Raw genomic sequence first — 17,123 nt, forward strand, 5'->3', positions numbered from 1 at the left:
AAATTTTCCTGCCAAGCCACGTACTGATCTGCTTTGGAAATGTATCACTGCTCCTTCTTGTCTCTCGGTCAAAGTCCTGAAACTCCTGACTGAACAGTATTGTGGGAGCATTTTCATTAGAGCCTGCAGTGTTCAAGAAGACAGCCCAATATCACCTTGATAATTAAGAGACAAATACTTACTTTGCCAGCCACGTTCACTTTCTGAGAATGGGGGAAAATAAATTCTTTTGATAACTGCAGTTAGTGACACTGATGAAATAACATGTTTTAACTTATATTTTGAAACTCAGTAAAAATGTGAATTCAGGGAAGGTAACCTATTTAAAAAATATACATAATTTTTCATTTTAGCCTGTACCTCCAAGGACTGAAAAGATGGAAGTGGACCAGAATTGGTGCAATGTGTACCCAACTGCTGCAGCATTTAAACCTTCTGTTGTACCTCTTCCTGTCCGCATGGGCTACCCAGTAAAAAGAGGAGTCCCACCAGACAAAATAGGAAACCTAGAGCTAATTAAGGTAAGCAAGAATAGTATGGCTTAGTCAACTGACTGATGTCCAATTTCAGCATCAAAGCATCTCATGAATATCCCTGACTTGTCTGTGACCAGACATCAGTGCCTTCTGGATCAAACACAAACAAATCCCAAGCAGCAGCAATCGCTCAGATATTTGCAATAGCTGGAACTGCATGAAGTTCTGCAGAAAATATTGCCCTTTATTTTCATCTATTCAAACCTTGCATAAATATTCTACCTGGTTGGCATGTTGCACAAATTATCTTTCCATATCTGCCATCATTGTTTCACAGGAATTGGGTGGAAATGCAATTCCTTTGATCCATTTTCTGTAAACACAACTTCTGTACAAGAACTGGAATTCCCTTTATCTTTTCTACTGAGTTATCATGATAGCTGCCTGCATGTTGCAGGAATTGGATGAAAATACTTTTGATGAATCTTTAGAAAATTGTGTATATGGTTGAAATCACAAAGTCAAGACGAAACCTCCAGTTCAAGCCCAGTCTTAGAGAGGAGAACAGACTTACAGGGAGGCGCATGTTATCTGGTAAATGTATTGGTGTTGTAATTATGGTCATGAAATTACTCGCCAGGAACTAGTCTACATATTGGATCTATCTGAAAATCTCTTTCTGCTGGTGTCAACCAATTTACAATAATTGGATTAACAGTAGTTGTCAAATAGAGATATTGGAATCACAAGATATGACTGTTATAGATGTCATCATAGCAAATCTCAGCAAAGAAGGAAAATAATAGTAAAAATAATGTAAATAAATTATCTGAGCCATTTAGTCTTTTCGTTTTTGGTGCATTCTGGTTTGTGAAAAGGTACCTTGATAGATAAAATTATTAGAGTTTGATTTCTCGACTTGGGTTAATTATTTATAAAGACAGAAGCTATCAACTTGTATATTAAAAGTTCTTAACTTTTTCCATCCTGTTCCAAACAATAATTTCCAACAGTGATTTTTAGGCTTATTCTAAGGATATGTTTTGCACCTTTCTTTGTAACCAGCATCAGAGCTGTCAAAGAAACGGCCTTGCAGTTACTAATGTATTGCCTATATTCATTATTGAAAAGCAGACAGCTTCCCTTTAACTGCAATATATATTTTTATTAGATATTCCATCTCGGTAGGTAATTTATAATATTTACATTGGTAATTATTAAATGCTAGGGATTTTATCTTCTTTGAAATCACCATGCCACTGTAACTAAATTAAGTTAATTGTTTGATTAAAAACAGTTATAATGCAGTGTGAAAAAGATTTCCTAAATGTGGTCATAAATTAGATCCCAATAAGTCTTGCATTACAATATTCATAGGCGTGAGGTTAGAGCAGTAAAGACTGTTATGCAAAACACCAGCTAAAATTGTTGGCTATAACTGCAGCAATGTTTGAAGTTTCCTCGAAATGGTCATAAGTTAGATCCAAATAATTTTTGTATGATGTTGCTCATAGGCACAAAGTTAGAACAATGAAGACCATTGTGAGAAACACTGGATAAAATTGTTGGCTGTAACCAACTTAATCGAAACCTTTAAGATCCTGAGGGGTATTGACAGGGTGGATGTGGAGCAGATGTTTTCTCTTGAAGAGTCTAGAATGAGGAGTCATTGTTTAAAAGATCGCTCATTTAAGACAAAGATAAAGAGATTTGTTTCTCCCAGAGGGTTGAGAGTCTCTGGAACTCTCTTCATCAACAAGAAGTCGAAGCAGAATCCTTGAAATTTCTTGGGCAGGGCTAGATAGATTTTCGATCATCAAGAGGTTAGAAGGTCAATGGAGATAGGCAGGAATGTGGGGTTAAGGTTACAATCAGATCAACCATGATCTTATTGAATAGCGAAGGAAGCTCGAGAGGCTGAGGCCTCCTGATCCTAATTTGTATGTAACCACTGTAATGTTTGAATTTTCTTGAGGCCACGTTTAAAGAGAAATATTCAGTTCTGTAAATAATATGTCATGACAACATGAGGATGTGTGGTCATGTCTTAAATATATTCCACATTGGAACCTTCCAGAAAACTGGTTAACTTATGGATAGCCAGCCATTCTAAAGTCAGTGGGTGAAATTTTTCCAAAGAAAACTTGTGTCATAACAGTGAAGAAACTGGAGGGATTCACGCTGGTCCATCGGGCATCGTCCCACACATTCAGTCACTATTTTGGGAGAATGTTCAGTTGGATGTTGGCAATGGAGTGGGCAGGATCTAAAAATGCCAGTGAATCTGGCTGCAGAGTGCTTGGGTGCTCATTTGCAGTGCATTGGGAGGACTCTTTCTCTCTCTCTCTCTTCACACACACACACACACACACACACACACACACACACCCCCCCCCCCCCCCCCCCCCGCTCTCGCTAACTCAGGTTGAAAGAATCGGGCCGTTCTGATGGGTCCCACTGCTTGACCCTACATATGCCCCCTTCCCCACACCACCCAGGGGCTTCCATGGGTTCTGAGTCCCCTGGGGTGGTCACCAAACCTAGAATCCGCTAGTGGAGATCAGTAATGATTCTCACTGTTCTCTTACTGAGAATCCAGAGTCGGAGCTGACTAAGTATATTTAAATACTACTTTAAACATGCTGTTTGGCAATCTGATTTCTGCCATTAGAAAGGGTCTAGGACAATTAGAAGCTGTTTGCTGGGCGCAAAACTGTTTTTTCGGCCCGCGTGCTATTTTCTGGGATCAGACTGATCTGTGCCAGGCGCAGCAAAGCCAGAAAATTGGCCTCAGTGTCTTTGCTTCCTTTTAAATGTTCTTTCTAAACAGTTCAACATATGCTTTGTCAAGCCGTGAAAGTAATGAGTATCATCACATGTGCGCACATCTCATGATTGTGGCAATGTCTGGAAACTACATTACCAGATCTGAGGAATCCCGATAATACAGTTTGAACTACTGTTAAACTCTCTTGATTCATTTTACCTATGCTCCAAATTGTCAGTTGCTGTGTTTAATATTGTAGACGATATGCGTCAGTGTATAGGCTGCAAAATATATCACTGACCTTGTTACACAATTCCTACACACTAACTTATTTACAGCTAAGGAAATAGATAATAAATATAAGGATTAATTTTTCTATAAATTTGTTTCAGATTCCAAATTTCTTGCATCTCACGCCCCCTGCGATAAAAAGACATTGCACAGCTTTAAAAGGTAGGTCACGTGTCAGGCTGAGCCAGTTGATGGAGGATGGTTCTAAAGTATGTTTTTCAATGGATTTGTTACATATTGGGCCTTTTAATCTTATTGTGTAGAGATCATGAAATGACTCTTATAGCTGCATGTCACTTTTACAGTTGGCTGCCTGAAGAAGACATTATTAAACTTTAATAGCCATAGTTGAGGCAGAATGTTGAGGATTTAAACCCCACACTAGGACAGCACAAAAATTTAGGCTTACAATCAAGTACAAGATGGAGAGAGCATTACAGTATCCAAGGTGCCGCTTTCTTGGTGTGATGTTAAACTGAGGCCCATTCTGCACTCTTGAGGTGGGTGTATAAGATTCAGTAGCCCAGTTTTGAAGAAGGACGTTCTCACCGTCATTCTGGCCAATATTTATTCCCCAATAGTAACATAAAACAAAATATCTGCTAATTGTCAAGTTACTGCTTGTGAATTGCTGAGTGTAAATTAACTGCCTTTTTCCTGTATTTCAGTGGTGACTACGTTTCAAAAATTGGGCGTAAAGTGCTTTGGTTTATCTCATGATTGTGAAAGGTTCTACATAAATTATCACTGCTAGATTTTATAACATTTTAACAATGTTTTAAATTATTTCTGTGACCTTTATAACCTATGCCTCTGCCCCATGTAGACCTTATTCAGTGTCAGGTATGAGCTTGACATCTGGACACAAAGAAAAAGACATCTAGCCTTATTGTTGCAGATTCAACAAGTGAGACCAAAGGAGTTCGGATAAAAAAACATAATAAGTGCAGTTATGCCAAGCAGAAGGAAAGGACAGCATTCTCAAAGGGTTGAGTGAACTTTATTTAAAAGGGTACTGGAAGATTTGCTGGGTGCAGCAGGGAGAAGGAATCCTGTTGACACTGGGAGAAGTTGGACTTTAAACTTAAGACTATATGCCTATGCAGAGTGTAGTATGCTGTTTAAATATGATGTGTGTTCAGAAGTTAAAGGGGGTGAGAGATAACCTTTTCATAAGTTAGTGTATTAGTTGTCGTCTAAGTAATGTTTAGTCAAAGTTGAGTTTAGTTAGCTTGTTACAATAAAAGTATTAGAACATGCAGTCTTGTGTGATTATTTGCATAGGTCATTGGGAATTCAAATTTCTTTTTAAAAGTACCAGTCCCTGTGGGGATAGTAATAAAGTGCTGGTCTTTCTTTTGAATCATTAATGTTTGGTTAACCATTTGCCTTCTGATGCCTTGTGCTGTTTCAAAAGAATAAACGCTGCTGTGCTGTGTAAATTTGTCAGTGCCACTACAAAATGAATTTTTTGATTTGATGGTGGCAGGTGCATGTTATAATTCAGTAATGAACTGATGCTTGCCTTATTATGCTATGGTGCTCAATAACCTTGTTGGCTTGTGATGCTTTTGGTTTGTGAATCAAATAGAGTAGAATCCCTACAGTACAGAAGGAGGCCATTCATCCCATTGAGTCTGCACTAACCACAATCCCACCCAGGCCTTACCCCCATAATCCCATGCATTTATCCTAGCTAACCCTCCTGACACTAAGGGGCAATTTAGCATGGCTGATCCAGCTAACCTGCACATTTTTGGAAAAATTTTATGCTTTCTGTATTTGTCCTGTTACAATGTATGGTGCTTTATTTTTTAAAATAGCACTTTGTAATTCAAATCTCTAGTTTATTTAGTTTTAATTTCCATATCACCAGTACATTCTGTTATATGGTGAATTAGAGGGGGCTGATACCACATTTTTTGAGGATGAAAAGATAACTTTTCAGTGCAGTTCAGGTCTTGACTCCTTCATGGAAAATCAACTAAAACTTAATTTAAAAACTTATTTTACAATGCATGCTAGTTGACATTTCTCAATGTTTTTGATTGGTGCAGGTAATATATTCCAGTTGGCATTATGTATATATTTTTCAAATGTCAATCCACAGTGAAACTTTTCTTAGTCAGAAATATTTGATTTGGACTGTCCATTATGGTAATTAAACAACCATGCCTTATTGCTTGAAGACAGTGCAATCTTCTTTGAATGTGATAAGTTGAAAGAATTTTGAGAAGTTTGCTTGTCCTCATCGTAATGGGAAATGTTTGATCTAGAGATTCTACTTTAGCATCCATTGTCATTGAGCATGCCTGCATCATCTTCAAGTGTAAAGCTTCCAACAATGCATCTTCACATAAACTTTAGCAAGATATCCCCTCTGTACCAGTGTCTTGTTAATTTTCTATCATCCATGTATGATATTTCCAATCTTGCTTAAGGTGGGTTGTCTAAATTGTTCTGTGTAGCCATCCTATCAGTTTGGGCTGGTAGGAAACCTGAATTCTATCTTTTGTTTTGTAAAGATAATTCCAATGACAATCACACTAGGCAAAAAGCGGGCTGATTAGCCTAACATTTGTTGTTGGAAAAATGTTGGAATCAATTATTAAGAAAGTGATAGCAGCTCATCTGGAAAATCATAATCTGATCAAGCAGAGTCAGCACGGCTTCATGAAAGGAAAATCATATCAAACTAATTTATTAGAGTTTTTCAAAGAAGCCTCAACCAAAGTAGATAAAGGGGGACCAATAGATGTATTGTATTTGGACTTCCAGAAGGCATTTGAAAAGGTACCTCTCAAAAGATTAAGTCACAAGGTAACACCCATATGTTGGAGGTAGTATGTTGGCGTGAGTAGAGAATTGGCTAATAGGCAGGAAACAGTGAGTGGAGTTAAGAGGTTCTTTTTCAGGATCACAACCATAGGGAATCTGTAGGGATTCTGCTGGGATCGCAACTGTTCACAATATATATTAATGACTTGGAGGAAAAAAGCAAAAGTACTGTAGCCAAATTTGCGGACAACACAAAATAGGTGGAAAGACAAAGAGACATACAAAAAATAGGTTAAGTAAGTTGGCAAATGGAGTATAATGTGGGAAAATGTGAAGTTGTTCATTTTAGAAAGGAGAACAAAACAACAGTATTATTTAAATGGAGAAAAAACTGCAGAAGGCTGCAACGCAAAGGGATTTGGACATACTTATGCACCAAACAGAAAGCTAGCACACAGGTGCAGCAAGTAATCAGGAAGGCTAATAGAATGTGGGCCCTCCATTCAAGAGGGATTGGAGCGTAAGAATAGGGAAATCTTGCTGCAACTGTACAAGGTACTGGTGAGATCACGTCTGGAGTACTGTAAGCAGTTTTGGTCCCCGTATTTGAGGAAATATTATTTCATTGGAGGCAGAAAAGGTTCACAAGGATGATCCTCAGTATGAAGGGATTGTCTTATGAAGAAAGGTCAAATAATTTGGGACTCTACTCATTGGAGTTTAGAAGAATAAGAGTTGATCTCATTGAAGCATATAGTATTCTTAAGGGACTTGACATGATAAATGCGGAGAGAACGTTTTCTCTCATGGGAGAGTCTAGGACCAGAGGGCATAATCTCAGAATAAAGGAGTGCCAATTTAAGACTTAGATGAGGAGGAGTTTCTTCTCTGAGGGTTGAGAACCTTCAGAACTGAGAGCTGTGGGGGCAGTCAATGTTGTTGGGGAGTTCAAAACAGGTTAGAGAAATTTCAAATAATCGGGGATTTAAGTCACAAAATGCTAGCAATAAGTGAAATGATCTCAGATCAGACTTACAAGGTAATGGGAACAGTCTACGTAAAGACACACATGAACACAGTAAGAGAAAGGCAGCACAAAGGTTAGCACTGCTGCCTCACAGCGCCAGGGACCCAGGTTTGATTCCAGCCTTGGGTGGCTGTCAGTGTGGAGTTTGCACATTCTCCCCGTGTCTGCCTGAATTTCATCCGGCGCTCTGGTTTCCTCCCACGTTCCAAAGATAAGTGGGTTAGGCTGACTTGCCTTGGTAAGTTGCCCCTTTGTGTTAGGGGGATCAGCAAAGTAAATATGTGAAATTACAGGAATAGAGCCTGGGTGGGATTGTTGTCAGTGCAAGCTCCATGAGCCTAATTGCTGCCTTCTGCACTGTAGGGATTCTGTAATTTAACTATGTATGAGATTTGAACAAGTATTTCTCATTTAAACATGTGTTTTGGATTTCTAAAATGTATTTTAACTGTATGTTAAAGAAATCTGTATATTTTAGCCAAAAGCAGGTTACCGCGAAGCCTAATGGAACAACAGGCATATTGAGATGAACCACGTTCTTAGAACAATGAAACTACAGAATGTGCAAATTCTTTTCAGTGAAAGTTACTAGCAGTAAGGTTTTCGGAGCGCCTTTGTGAATAGGGTTGTTACCACTGTCCAGATAAGGCAGGCCTTCTCAAATATAAGAATGTACATCTGTCTGGCTCAGCTATTGACGTAAGCAAGAGTTGGTGGAAACATTAACTTTAACCTTTGTAGCTAAGCACCAGAGGTTGCTAGGCAATAGGGAAGGAAGCATCTAGATTCTACAAACCAATGAAATCACATGCTGTCAGAGGATAAAATGCAATTGGCTAACGTATATGACAGGTATTAACAATGTATTGAAAATGACTGGTTCAGAGCTAACGGAAGGTAGGAAAAGTAAAATTGAGAAATGTATAATTGATCTCTCCGATGCACTGTAACCTCAGTGGTGTTAGAATGCTCAAAGCCTTCTCCTGTGGTAAGGCATTGGACTGCCCAATGCACATTCTCCCATTGATTGTTGGTTAATAAAGATACGTCTTTAATCGGGACACTGGCTTTCTTGAGTCTTTGTATTGGCTGAAGTCTTTGACGATACCTAGCCTCCAGAGAACCTCACAACAATTGTATATATTTAAGGCTGAGATAGATTTTTGATAGTAAGGGAATCAAGAGTTACGGTGAAAGGACAGGAAAGTGGACATAAGGAATGTTGGATCAACCGTGATCTTGTTGAATGGAGCAGCAAGCTCGAGGAGCTGAACGGCCTACTCCTGTTCCTATTTCTTATGGTCTTCCTAAAAAAAAATATTTTTTTGGAAACATGCTGTCCTGTACCATCAGTACTATTGCAGAAAATTAATATAGACCTGTTGGAGATCTTCATCTAGAGTAAAGCAGATGTATAATTTTACGATGCCAAGATTCTCAGTTTGGTCATATAGCCCAAACCCCGGGAATAATTATACCTCCTAAGCTAGAATTGCACTATTGAATCCTTATTAATACTAAGTTGACTAAATGCTGCACTTTTTACTTATTTCTCTGATTTCAGAGTTCTGCACTGAGTGGCCAGCAGCACTTGATAGTGATGGAAAGTGTGAGCATCACTTCCCAATCGAAATTAAGACCACTGATTACGTTGCAGCAGGACCGTCTGTCCGCAATCCCAAGGCTAGAGTGGTCAGCTTAACAGTAAGTGATGAATTGCTAAATGGCAGGGGGAGCTATTTCAATTTATTTATCCAGTTGAATTTTCAAAGCTTTTTCATGGTGGGAGTTTGCTGACTGTGGCAAATCTTACTAAATTGCTAAAATAATTGCAAAATACTGCTGATGTTGGAACCTAAAACAAAAACAGAAAATGCTGGAAAGTCTTGGCAGGTTTGATACTTACTGTGGAGACAGAATAGAGCCAGTGTTTCAAGTCTGGATGATCCATGGTCAGAGCTCATCAGGGTGCATGTGGCCCTTCTCCATACAAGATAATGGCAGGAATTCAAGGCGTTAAGAGAGTGTGGCTGAAATTGGGGAATACATAAACATTGTCTTTATTTAGTCAGGTCTGAGCTTCTCTGGTTCCAGCCTCCCGGTCAAGTCCAGCCTCTCCTCTGACCTTTGTTTGTGGTTCAGCTTGACCTGTCTAAATTCCCATCAGGCCTGATTCGGAGGCCGTTGGCCACTGTTTAATTTAGATTGTCCAATTCTGTTTCTAGTGTTGCTGTTCAGGATGTGGGCCATTTGGCCACATGAGTGCTGCAAGGTTCTGCCATGTACTAGACCAGTTAGGCAGAAGCAAATCAGAAAAGTCAATATATGGCTAAAAAAAAGATGGTGTAAGAGGAGATTTTCAGGTACCTAGGACAATGACAACTGTGATTTCGGAAGAGGGGAGGGAACTGAGTCAAGCAATGCAGATGTTTTTGCAGATCAACTAAATGCAGTATTTTGGAAGATGAAGGGAATGTTGGAAACAACCGTCCAAGAAAGAAATAAAACACTGTTTTGGAAGTAGGAAAGTTACGAAAACTTGACATTAAAGTATTGACTAGGGTCTGATAAAGGAACAATTTAGATGTAGACATAATAAGCCAGCTAAATAAATGGAAAAGAAAATAAGAGAATTGGAAGCCATGGGGGGGAGAAAAATCATTTATGTGGCACTTTTAATGTAGAAACTTTCCTGAAGCCCATCACCAACTTTTGCTTAAAAATGGAGGCTCACCCAATGAAGGAGACATTCATTTTAGGAGCATCTTTAAAGTAGCACGGAGGTCAAAGGTTTCAAGGAAAATATTCCAGAATATGGAGCTTAGGTGATTGACGACATGACCACCAATGGTGGAGCAACGGGAGGCAGCATTGTACACAAGTCATATTCATGACTGGAGAATTTTTGGGCAAAGTGATTAAAAATCGATCACCTTAATCGACATGTACTGTTTAAGCAGCAGTTCCCAAACCTGTGACCTACCAGCATCTAAAAGGTCAGTAGGAGCATGGGAACACCACCACCAAGTCACCATCCTAACTTGAAAGTAAATTGCCATTGTTTATTGTTGATTGGTTTGAATCCTGGAACTCACTAGTTTAGTGTGAGAATGCCTTCACCACATGAACTGTAGCAACTCAAGAAGATAGCTCACCATCACCTTCTTGAGGTCAATTATGAAGGCAATAAACGCTTGACTGGCTAAAGATGCCACATCCTTTGAATAAATAAGATTTTCTTTCTTTCAGAAATATAGAGAATTGAAGAGAAAATTCTTTAATCAGATTTTATCCTATTACTAGATGTGGTTGTGACTAACAGTTTAGATGTTTTCAAAGAAATAAGGGAAAGGGAAATAGCTTAAATATTGAGATGAGGTGGATGAAATGGGAGGAGACTTGTAGAGCATAAAAACTAGCACTGATAACTCAGATTGTATGCCTGTTTCTGTGCTGTATGTTTTATTTAATACATGTAACATGTAACTGTTTTCTGATAAGCCTCTTGGCGTTGTGTAGAAAATATTCAGAATGAAATACACCAATCTTAATTTTGCAGGCAACTAATTTTTTTCCTGGAGGTTGTTCAAGCCAGGGAAATTGACAAACCAAAGGGGTCAGGAAGAGGTTAAGAGGGCTAGTTGATGAGTAGGAAATGACAATTAACGTTAATTGCATAATAATGAGACTAAGGAAGAGAAATGTGAACATTGGGTGCATAAATTAATTGGTTCTGTATTACAAGCTGCAACACATGAGAAGGGTGTGGGCACTGGTGGCTGGTCCACTGAAACAACAGCATAATGTGAAACAACAGCGAGGATAACTAAATTAAAATGTAATCCATTTTAATTTAGCTGCATGTAGGAACTCACCAAGGATCCTTACGAAGCACCTTCCAAACTCACATCTAGAAGGACAAGAGCAGCAGATACCTGAGAACACAACCACCTGAGGTTCCCCTCCAAATCACTCACCATCCTGCCTTGGAAATTTATTGCCACTCCTTCACACTGTCGCTGGGTCAAAATCTGGAATTCTTTCCTTAATAGCACCAAGGGTGTACTCATACCTCGGACTGCAGAGGTTCAAGGCAGCTCACCTGCACTTTCAGAAGGGAATCTAGGGATGGACAATAAATGCTGGGCTAGCCAGTGACAGCCATGTCCTGTAAAATTAATTTTAAAAAACTTGGCAAGACATTATACATAGCACTAGACATTAATTGTAACAAATGGTACTGAAATATCTGAGGTATCCAACTGAAGCTGGGGCTGGGAGAGTCCTTATGATTGTATGTTTATTAAGTGATCGCATAGGTTTTGTGTGAGGGTACTGTGTTAAAATATAATCGGGTCCACAGCCATTGGCAACAATGAAGGAACCCAAAAAAGTAGTCAGGCACTTTATTTTTGTGTGACCAAGTGTCACAGAAGTTCTCACTGCACTCCATGGGAAATTGCTCCATAGCAACCTCTCAAAGCTGCATTCCTGGAAAATCCTACTAAGGATCCTCTTGTTAATTTGTTTAGTGTGTACGCAATTTCATTGCTCATCGTGAATTCACAGAAAGCAACCATCCAATGTCTGTCATGTTGAACTATTGTATACTCCCCACTATCACCCTGCCTGTTTTATTTCCCTCCCTGCTACTTAGCTACCTCCTCTTCCTGATCCAATTTTATTTTCTTTCTTTCCTCACCCATTTTTTTAAGTAATGTCAGGGTGTCCATTCTTCAGACATGCATAACATTATTTATATAAAGAAAGAGTCATGACTATACATTTGTGAATTGTGACTTATTATTGGAAATGTACTGCTGTATTTTGTTTTTTAGATTCAATCTCTGAATATGAAGAATTCATGAATTGTGAAGATGGAGTAGCTGAAATCGGGAATCTTGCTATCCTTGTTATCAGCAAAGTTTTGTGTCCTGTTCCCGGTTTTATTTCCAAATTTGCAAATTTACTCTTCTTTCCCGAACTGGGACATTGGACATCAAATCACCATTTGTTGCAATGATTATGAACGCTCTGATGACTATCCTTAATGTGTCAATAAATTTGGTTGTGGCTCAGTAACCTTTACGATGGTTCTTGTAATGAGGTTTATGAACATTGTTTTGATGCATTATTAAATAATGGAAGAGTTCTTAGCTGATTAAACCCGGGGATTATGTAATTCAGTCACTTGTAAGAAAGATTGGCTGATTATCTAGGTTACAAATTGCACACCTGTATAATTCTAATATAATATTTTGATGAAACTTGTATACATTTTCTTTTTGTATTTTGAAGGTTAGACTTTCACATCTGAATTTGGATGACCATGCCAGGAAGAAATTCATTAAACTCGTAGGAAATCGATACAACAAAGATACAGATATGCTTACCATTACGACAGACAGGTACAGTAACATGAAACAGATGTCACTTATAAATGCAATTAAGGTCATCATGCCAATTAGGCATTGTCTTCATTATGAAGCAAGAAACCTAAGTATCTAATGGCAAATTCACAAAGTGCTGCAGTAATAAAATTGTATGATGCTATACAGTACATTGCAGTTATCAATTTCTTTATGGCAGCATTTGTTTTTGTTTTGCGTATTCCCTCTATCCTGTGTTGCCTTTGGGTTTTGTTTTGTGTAATTTGAATGTGAAGAATACAGAAACCAAGGAAGAATGGAAATCACAAGTAATGTCACAGAAATAGAGGGGAAAATTTGAGCTGTGGAGAAATTATGTTCAGCTTCAGAACACTGAATTTTTCAAAAAGTAAGCCAGCCTTTGTTTGACAAGCTTTGCTGCTTAGTCGGAATCTTTTTAAAAAATTCTTTCACAGGATGTGGCTGTTGCTTGCTGAGTCTGCATTTATTGCCCATCCCTTAATGCTCTTGAAAAGGTCATGATGAGCCAGCGCCTCGAATGACTGCAGTCCATGTGACATAAATACATGCACAGTGCTGTTTGGGAGAAATTCCAGGATTTTGATTCAGCGACAGTGAAGGAACGGTGATGTACTTCCAAGTTAGGATGGTGTGTGGCTTGGATGCAGATGGTAGCATTCCCACACGCCAGCTGGCCTTGTTGTTCTTGGTGGTTGAGGTTGCAGGTTTGGAAAGTGCTGTCGAAGTAGCCTTGGTGGGTTGCTGCTGTGCAACTTGTAGATAGTACACACTGCTGCCACTGCACGTCACTGATGGAGGGAGTGGATGTTGAAGGGGACAGATAGGATGCCAATCAAGTGGGCTGCTTTGTCTTGGATAGTGTCGAGCTTGTTGAGTATTGTTGGAGCTGCACTCGTCCAGATAAGTGGAGAATATTCCATCAAACCCCTTAGTTGTGTCTTGTAAATGGTGGACTGACTTTGAGAGTCTGGCGATGAGTTGATTTTCACGGAATTCCCAGTCTCTAATCTGCTCTTGTGGCCATAGTATTTATATGGCTTGTTCAGTTTCTGTTCAGTGGTAGCCTCCAGAATGTCGCTGGTGTGGGGGAATTCAGCCATGGTATGTCATTGATTGTGATGGGGTGATGCTTAAATTCTCTCTTGTTGGAGATAGTCATTTCCTGGAATGTGTGGAGCAGATGTTATTTGCCACTTGCCAGCCCAGGCTGGATATTGTCCAAGTCTTGCTGCATTTGAATATGAAGTGCTTCAGTGTCTGATGACTTATGAATGGTGGTGAACATTGTGGAATAATCTGTGAAAATCCCCACTTCTGACGTTATGATGGATGGAAGGTCATTGATGAAGCACCTGGAGAAGTTTAGGCCCAGGACACACACCTGAGGAACTCCTGCATTGATGTCGTAAAGCAGAGATGATTAACATCCAACAATGACGGCCATATTCCTTTGAGATAGGCATAACTCCAGCCAGTGGAGAGTTTTCTCCCTTGATTCCATTGACTTCAGTTTTAGTAAGACTCCTTGATGTTGCACTCAATCAAATGCTGCCTTGATGTGTAGAGCTGTCGCTCTCCTCTTCATCTCTTGATCGACTATTTTAGTTCATTCTTGGAATAAGGCTGTAGTGAAGTCAGGAGCTGTGTGACCCTGGTGAAGCATGAACTGCGCACCGTTGAGCAGGTTATTGCTGAGTAAGTGCTATTTCATACCACTGCCAATGACACTTTTCATCACTTTGCTGATGTTCAAGAGTAGACTGGGGCAGCAATTGACCAGGTTGAATTTGTCCTGCTTTTTGAGGACATGCCATACCCGTGCAATTTTCCACGTGTGTGCTGTACTGGAACTGCTTTGCTAAGGATGCAGCTGGTTCTGGCACACACGTCTTAAGTACAATTGTTGGAATATTGTCACAGACAATAGCCTTTGTAGTGTACAGTGTCTTCGGCCATTTCTTAATATATGCAGTGAATTCAATTGGCTAAAGACTGGCATTTGCGATGCTAATGACCTCAGCAATAGGCCACGATTGATCATCATCTGGGCACTTCAGGCTGAAGATGGTTGCATGTGCTTTGACCTTACCTTTTGCACTGTACTGGGCTCCCCCATCAATGATGCTGGGGATATTTGTGGAACCTCCTCCTCCAGTGAGTTGTTTAATTGTCCACCACCATTCATGACTGGTTGTGGCAGGGCTGCAAAGCTTGGACCTGATCTATTGGTCATGGGATTGCATAGCCCTGTCTAGCACGTACTGCTTTTGCCGTTTGCCATGGGAGTGCTGTGTGTTGCAGCTTCACCACCTACGTTTTTAGCCCAAGTTTAGATATGCCTAATACTGCTCCTGGTATGCCCACTGCATGCTTGTTTGGACCAGGGTTGTTCCCCTGACTTGGTGGTAATGATAGACTGGGATATATACCAGGCCGTGAGGATTGCAGTTGTATACAATTCTACTGATGATGGCCCACAGTGACTTGCATGCCTAATTTTGAATTTAGATATATTTGAAATCTATCCCATTTAGTATGATGGTAATGCCACACAACACATTGGAGGGTATCCTCAATGTGGGGATGGGATTTTGTCTCCACAGTGACTTGTGTGGCAGCGACTCCTACTAATACTGTCATGGACGGTTGCATCTGAGACAGGCTGATTGATGAGGACAAATTCAATATGGTTTTCACACTTGTTGATTGCTTCACCACCTGGCACAGATTCAGTGTAGCAGTTGAGTTTCTATGTGCTTTAGGCCTCGAGCCAGCTCAGTCAGTACGATATTACCAAGCCAGTCTTGGTGATAGACATTGAAATGTCCCAGCTAGGGTATATTCAGTGCCCTTCCTCCCTCAGTGCTTCTTTTAATTAGTGTTCAGCATGATGGGGCGGTTGCTCATCTTTAATACCATAAGACTTCATGAACTTGAGTCAATGTTGAGAAATCCTTGGGCAATTCCATTCCATGTATAGCACTGTGCTGCCACCTCTAATAAAATGATGATGGCAGTGTCTGGGACATTTTCCAGTATGATTCCATGAGAATGACTATGTCAGGCTGTTGCTTGACAAGTCTGTGGGACAGCCCTCCCTGAATTTTGGCATGAATCCTCAAATGTTAGTAAGCCGGTCATGATGTGGAGATGCCAGTGTTGGACTGAGGTGGGCACAGTCTCACAACACCAGGTTAAAGTCCAGCAGGTTTATTTGGAATCACGAGTTTTTGGAGTGCTGCTCCTTCATCAGTTTAGTAAAGAAGACTTTGCAGGGTTGACCAGGCTCAGTATTATTTCCAGTACCCAGCTTGATGCCGGGTGACCTGACTGGTTTCATTCACTTTTGCACACAAATGAGTGACTTGCTAGGCTATTTCAGAAAGCAGCTAAGAGTCAACTGCATTGCTGTAGTGCTGGAGTCATGTGCATGCCAGACCATGTAAGGACAGCAGATTTCCTTCGCTAAAGGACATGAATGAACTGGATGGGTTTTTATGACAGCTATTTCATGGTCACTATTACTGAAACTAGCTGATTTGAACCATATCCTCAGAACATTAACTCTACACAACTACCCCTATGTGCAATATATTTCACTATGCTTTGATAGCTTTAAAAACTTGTGATTGGTAAGCGCATCTTGTTTTTAAGCAACTTTAATGCTGGATATGGGTTACAGATATTGAATATTTTTCTTTCAGATGCCCACTGCGGCGACAGAATTATGATTATGCCATGTATTTGCTCACTGTTTTATACCATGAATCATGGGTAAGTGAACTTACTTTGAATATCTGATCAACTTTTGACATGTTGAAATAAGAATTTCTTTGTTTCCTTTTGGAAAATTGTAGTAAATCCATATTTATAGTGCAAAAAAGTGACTATTTTTCACCTATAGTTTTGCTAATTATTATCTTAATACCAGCTTAGCTGCTTATAAAAATGACACCCTGCACCTGACTTGTGGTATGTTTGTGCTGGAACATCTCGATTTTAAATACCAAAAGTTCCAGACTTCCCAAGCATCTGAACTGCAGACAGGTCTCTGTTCCCCGTTAATGATGTGCTTCTAAGTTGATTGTCACTACACTTTCAAGGTCCATTGCTGTCAATGCTTGAACACCGTAATCTTTTATTACTGATAAGAAAAGCCATTACCCTGGTGGCAGGTGGAAACTTTCAATGCCAACGGAGTACTCATGGTGAAAGATTAGGAGATGACTTGTTTATCAACGGTAGACAAACCTTTCATTCTTTTGACTATAACGTTACTTAGATGGGGAGACCAAGTCATCCGATATTTTCATGTTATGTGTGTTGTATTCTGAATACATAGGAAAGCCTTTGGCGAAATGGCTGCCTTTCTG

At 39.7% G+C, this 17,123-nt stretch overlaps 1 protein-coding gene across 1 annotated transcript in view; it reads left to right on the forward strand.

Annotated features, from left to right (window-relative positions):
* mrps35 (mitochondrial ribosomal protein S35) overlaps positions 1 to 17,123 on the forward strand; it is a 32,075-nt gene that overhangs the window by 4,469 nt on the left and 10,483 nt on the right. The window contains exons 3-7 of the mRNA XM_080191028.1: positions 354 to 521; positions 3,636 to 3,696; positions 8,904 to 9,043; positions 12,638 to 12,747; positions 16,455 to 16,524. Coding sequence (XP_080047154.1) covers positions 354 to 521; positions 3,636 to 3,696; positions 8,904 to 9,043; positions 12,638 to 12,747; positions 16,455 to 16,524 — 549 coding nt within the window. The remainder of the gene's footprint in view (positions 1 to 353; positions 522 to 3,635; positions 3,697 to 8,903; positions 9,044 to 12,637; positions 12,748 to 16,454; positions 16,525 to 17,123) is intronic.

Source organism: Carcharhinus amblyrhynchos, chromosome 6, assembly GCF_965287045.1.
Source record: "Carcharhinus amblyrhynchos chromosome 6, sCarAmb.v2.hapA, whole genome shotgun sequence".
NCBI classification, from domain to species: Eukaryota; Metazoa; Chordata; class Chondrichthyes; order Carcharhiniformes; family Carcharhinidae; genus Carcharhinus; species Carcharhinus amblyrhynchos.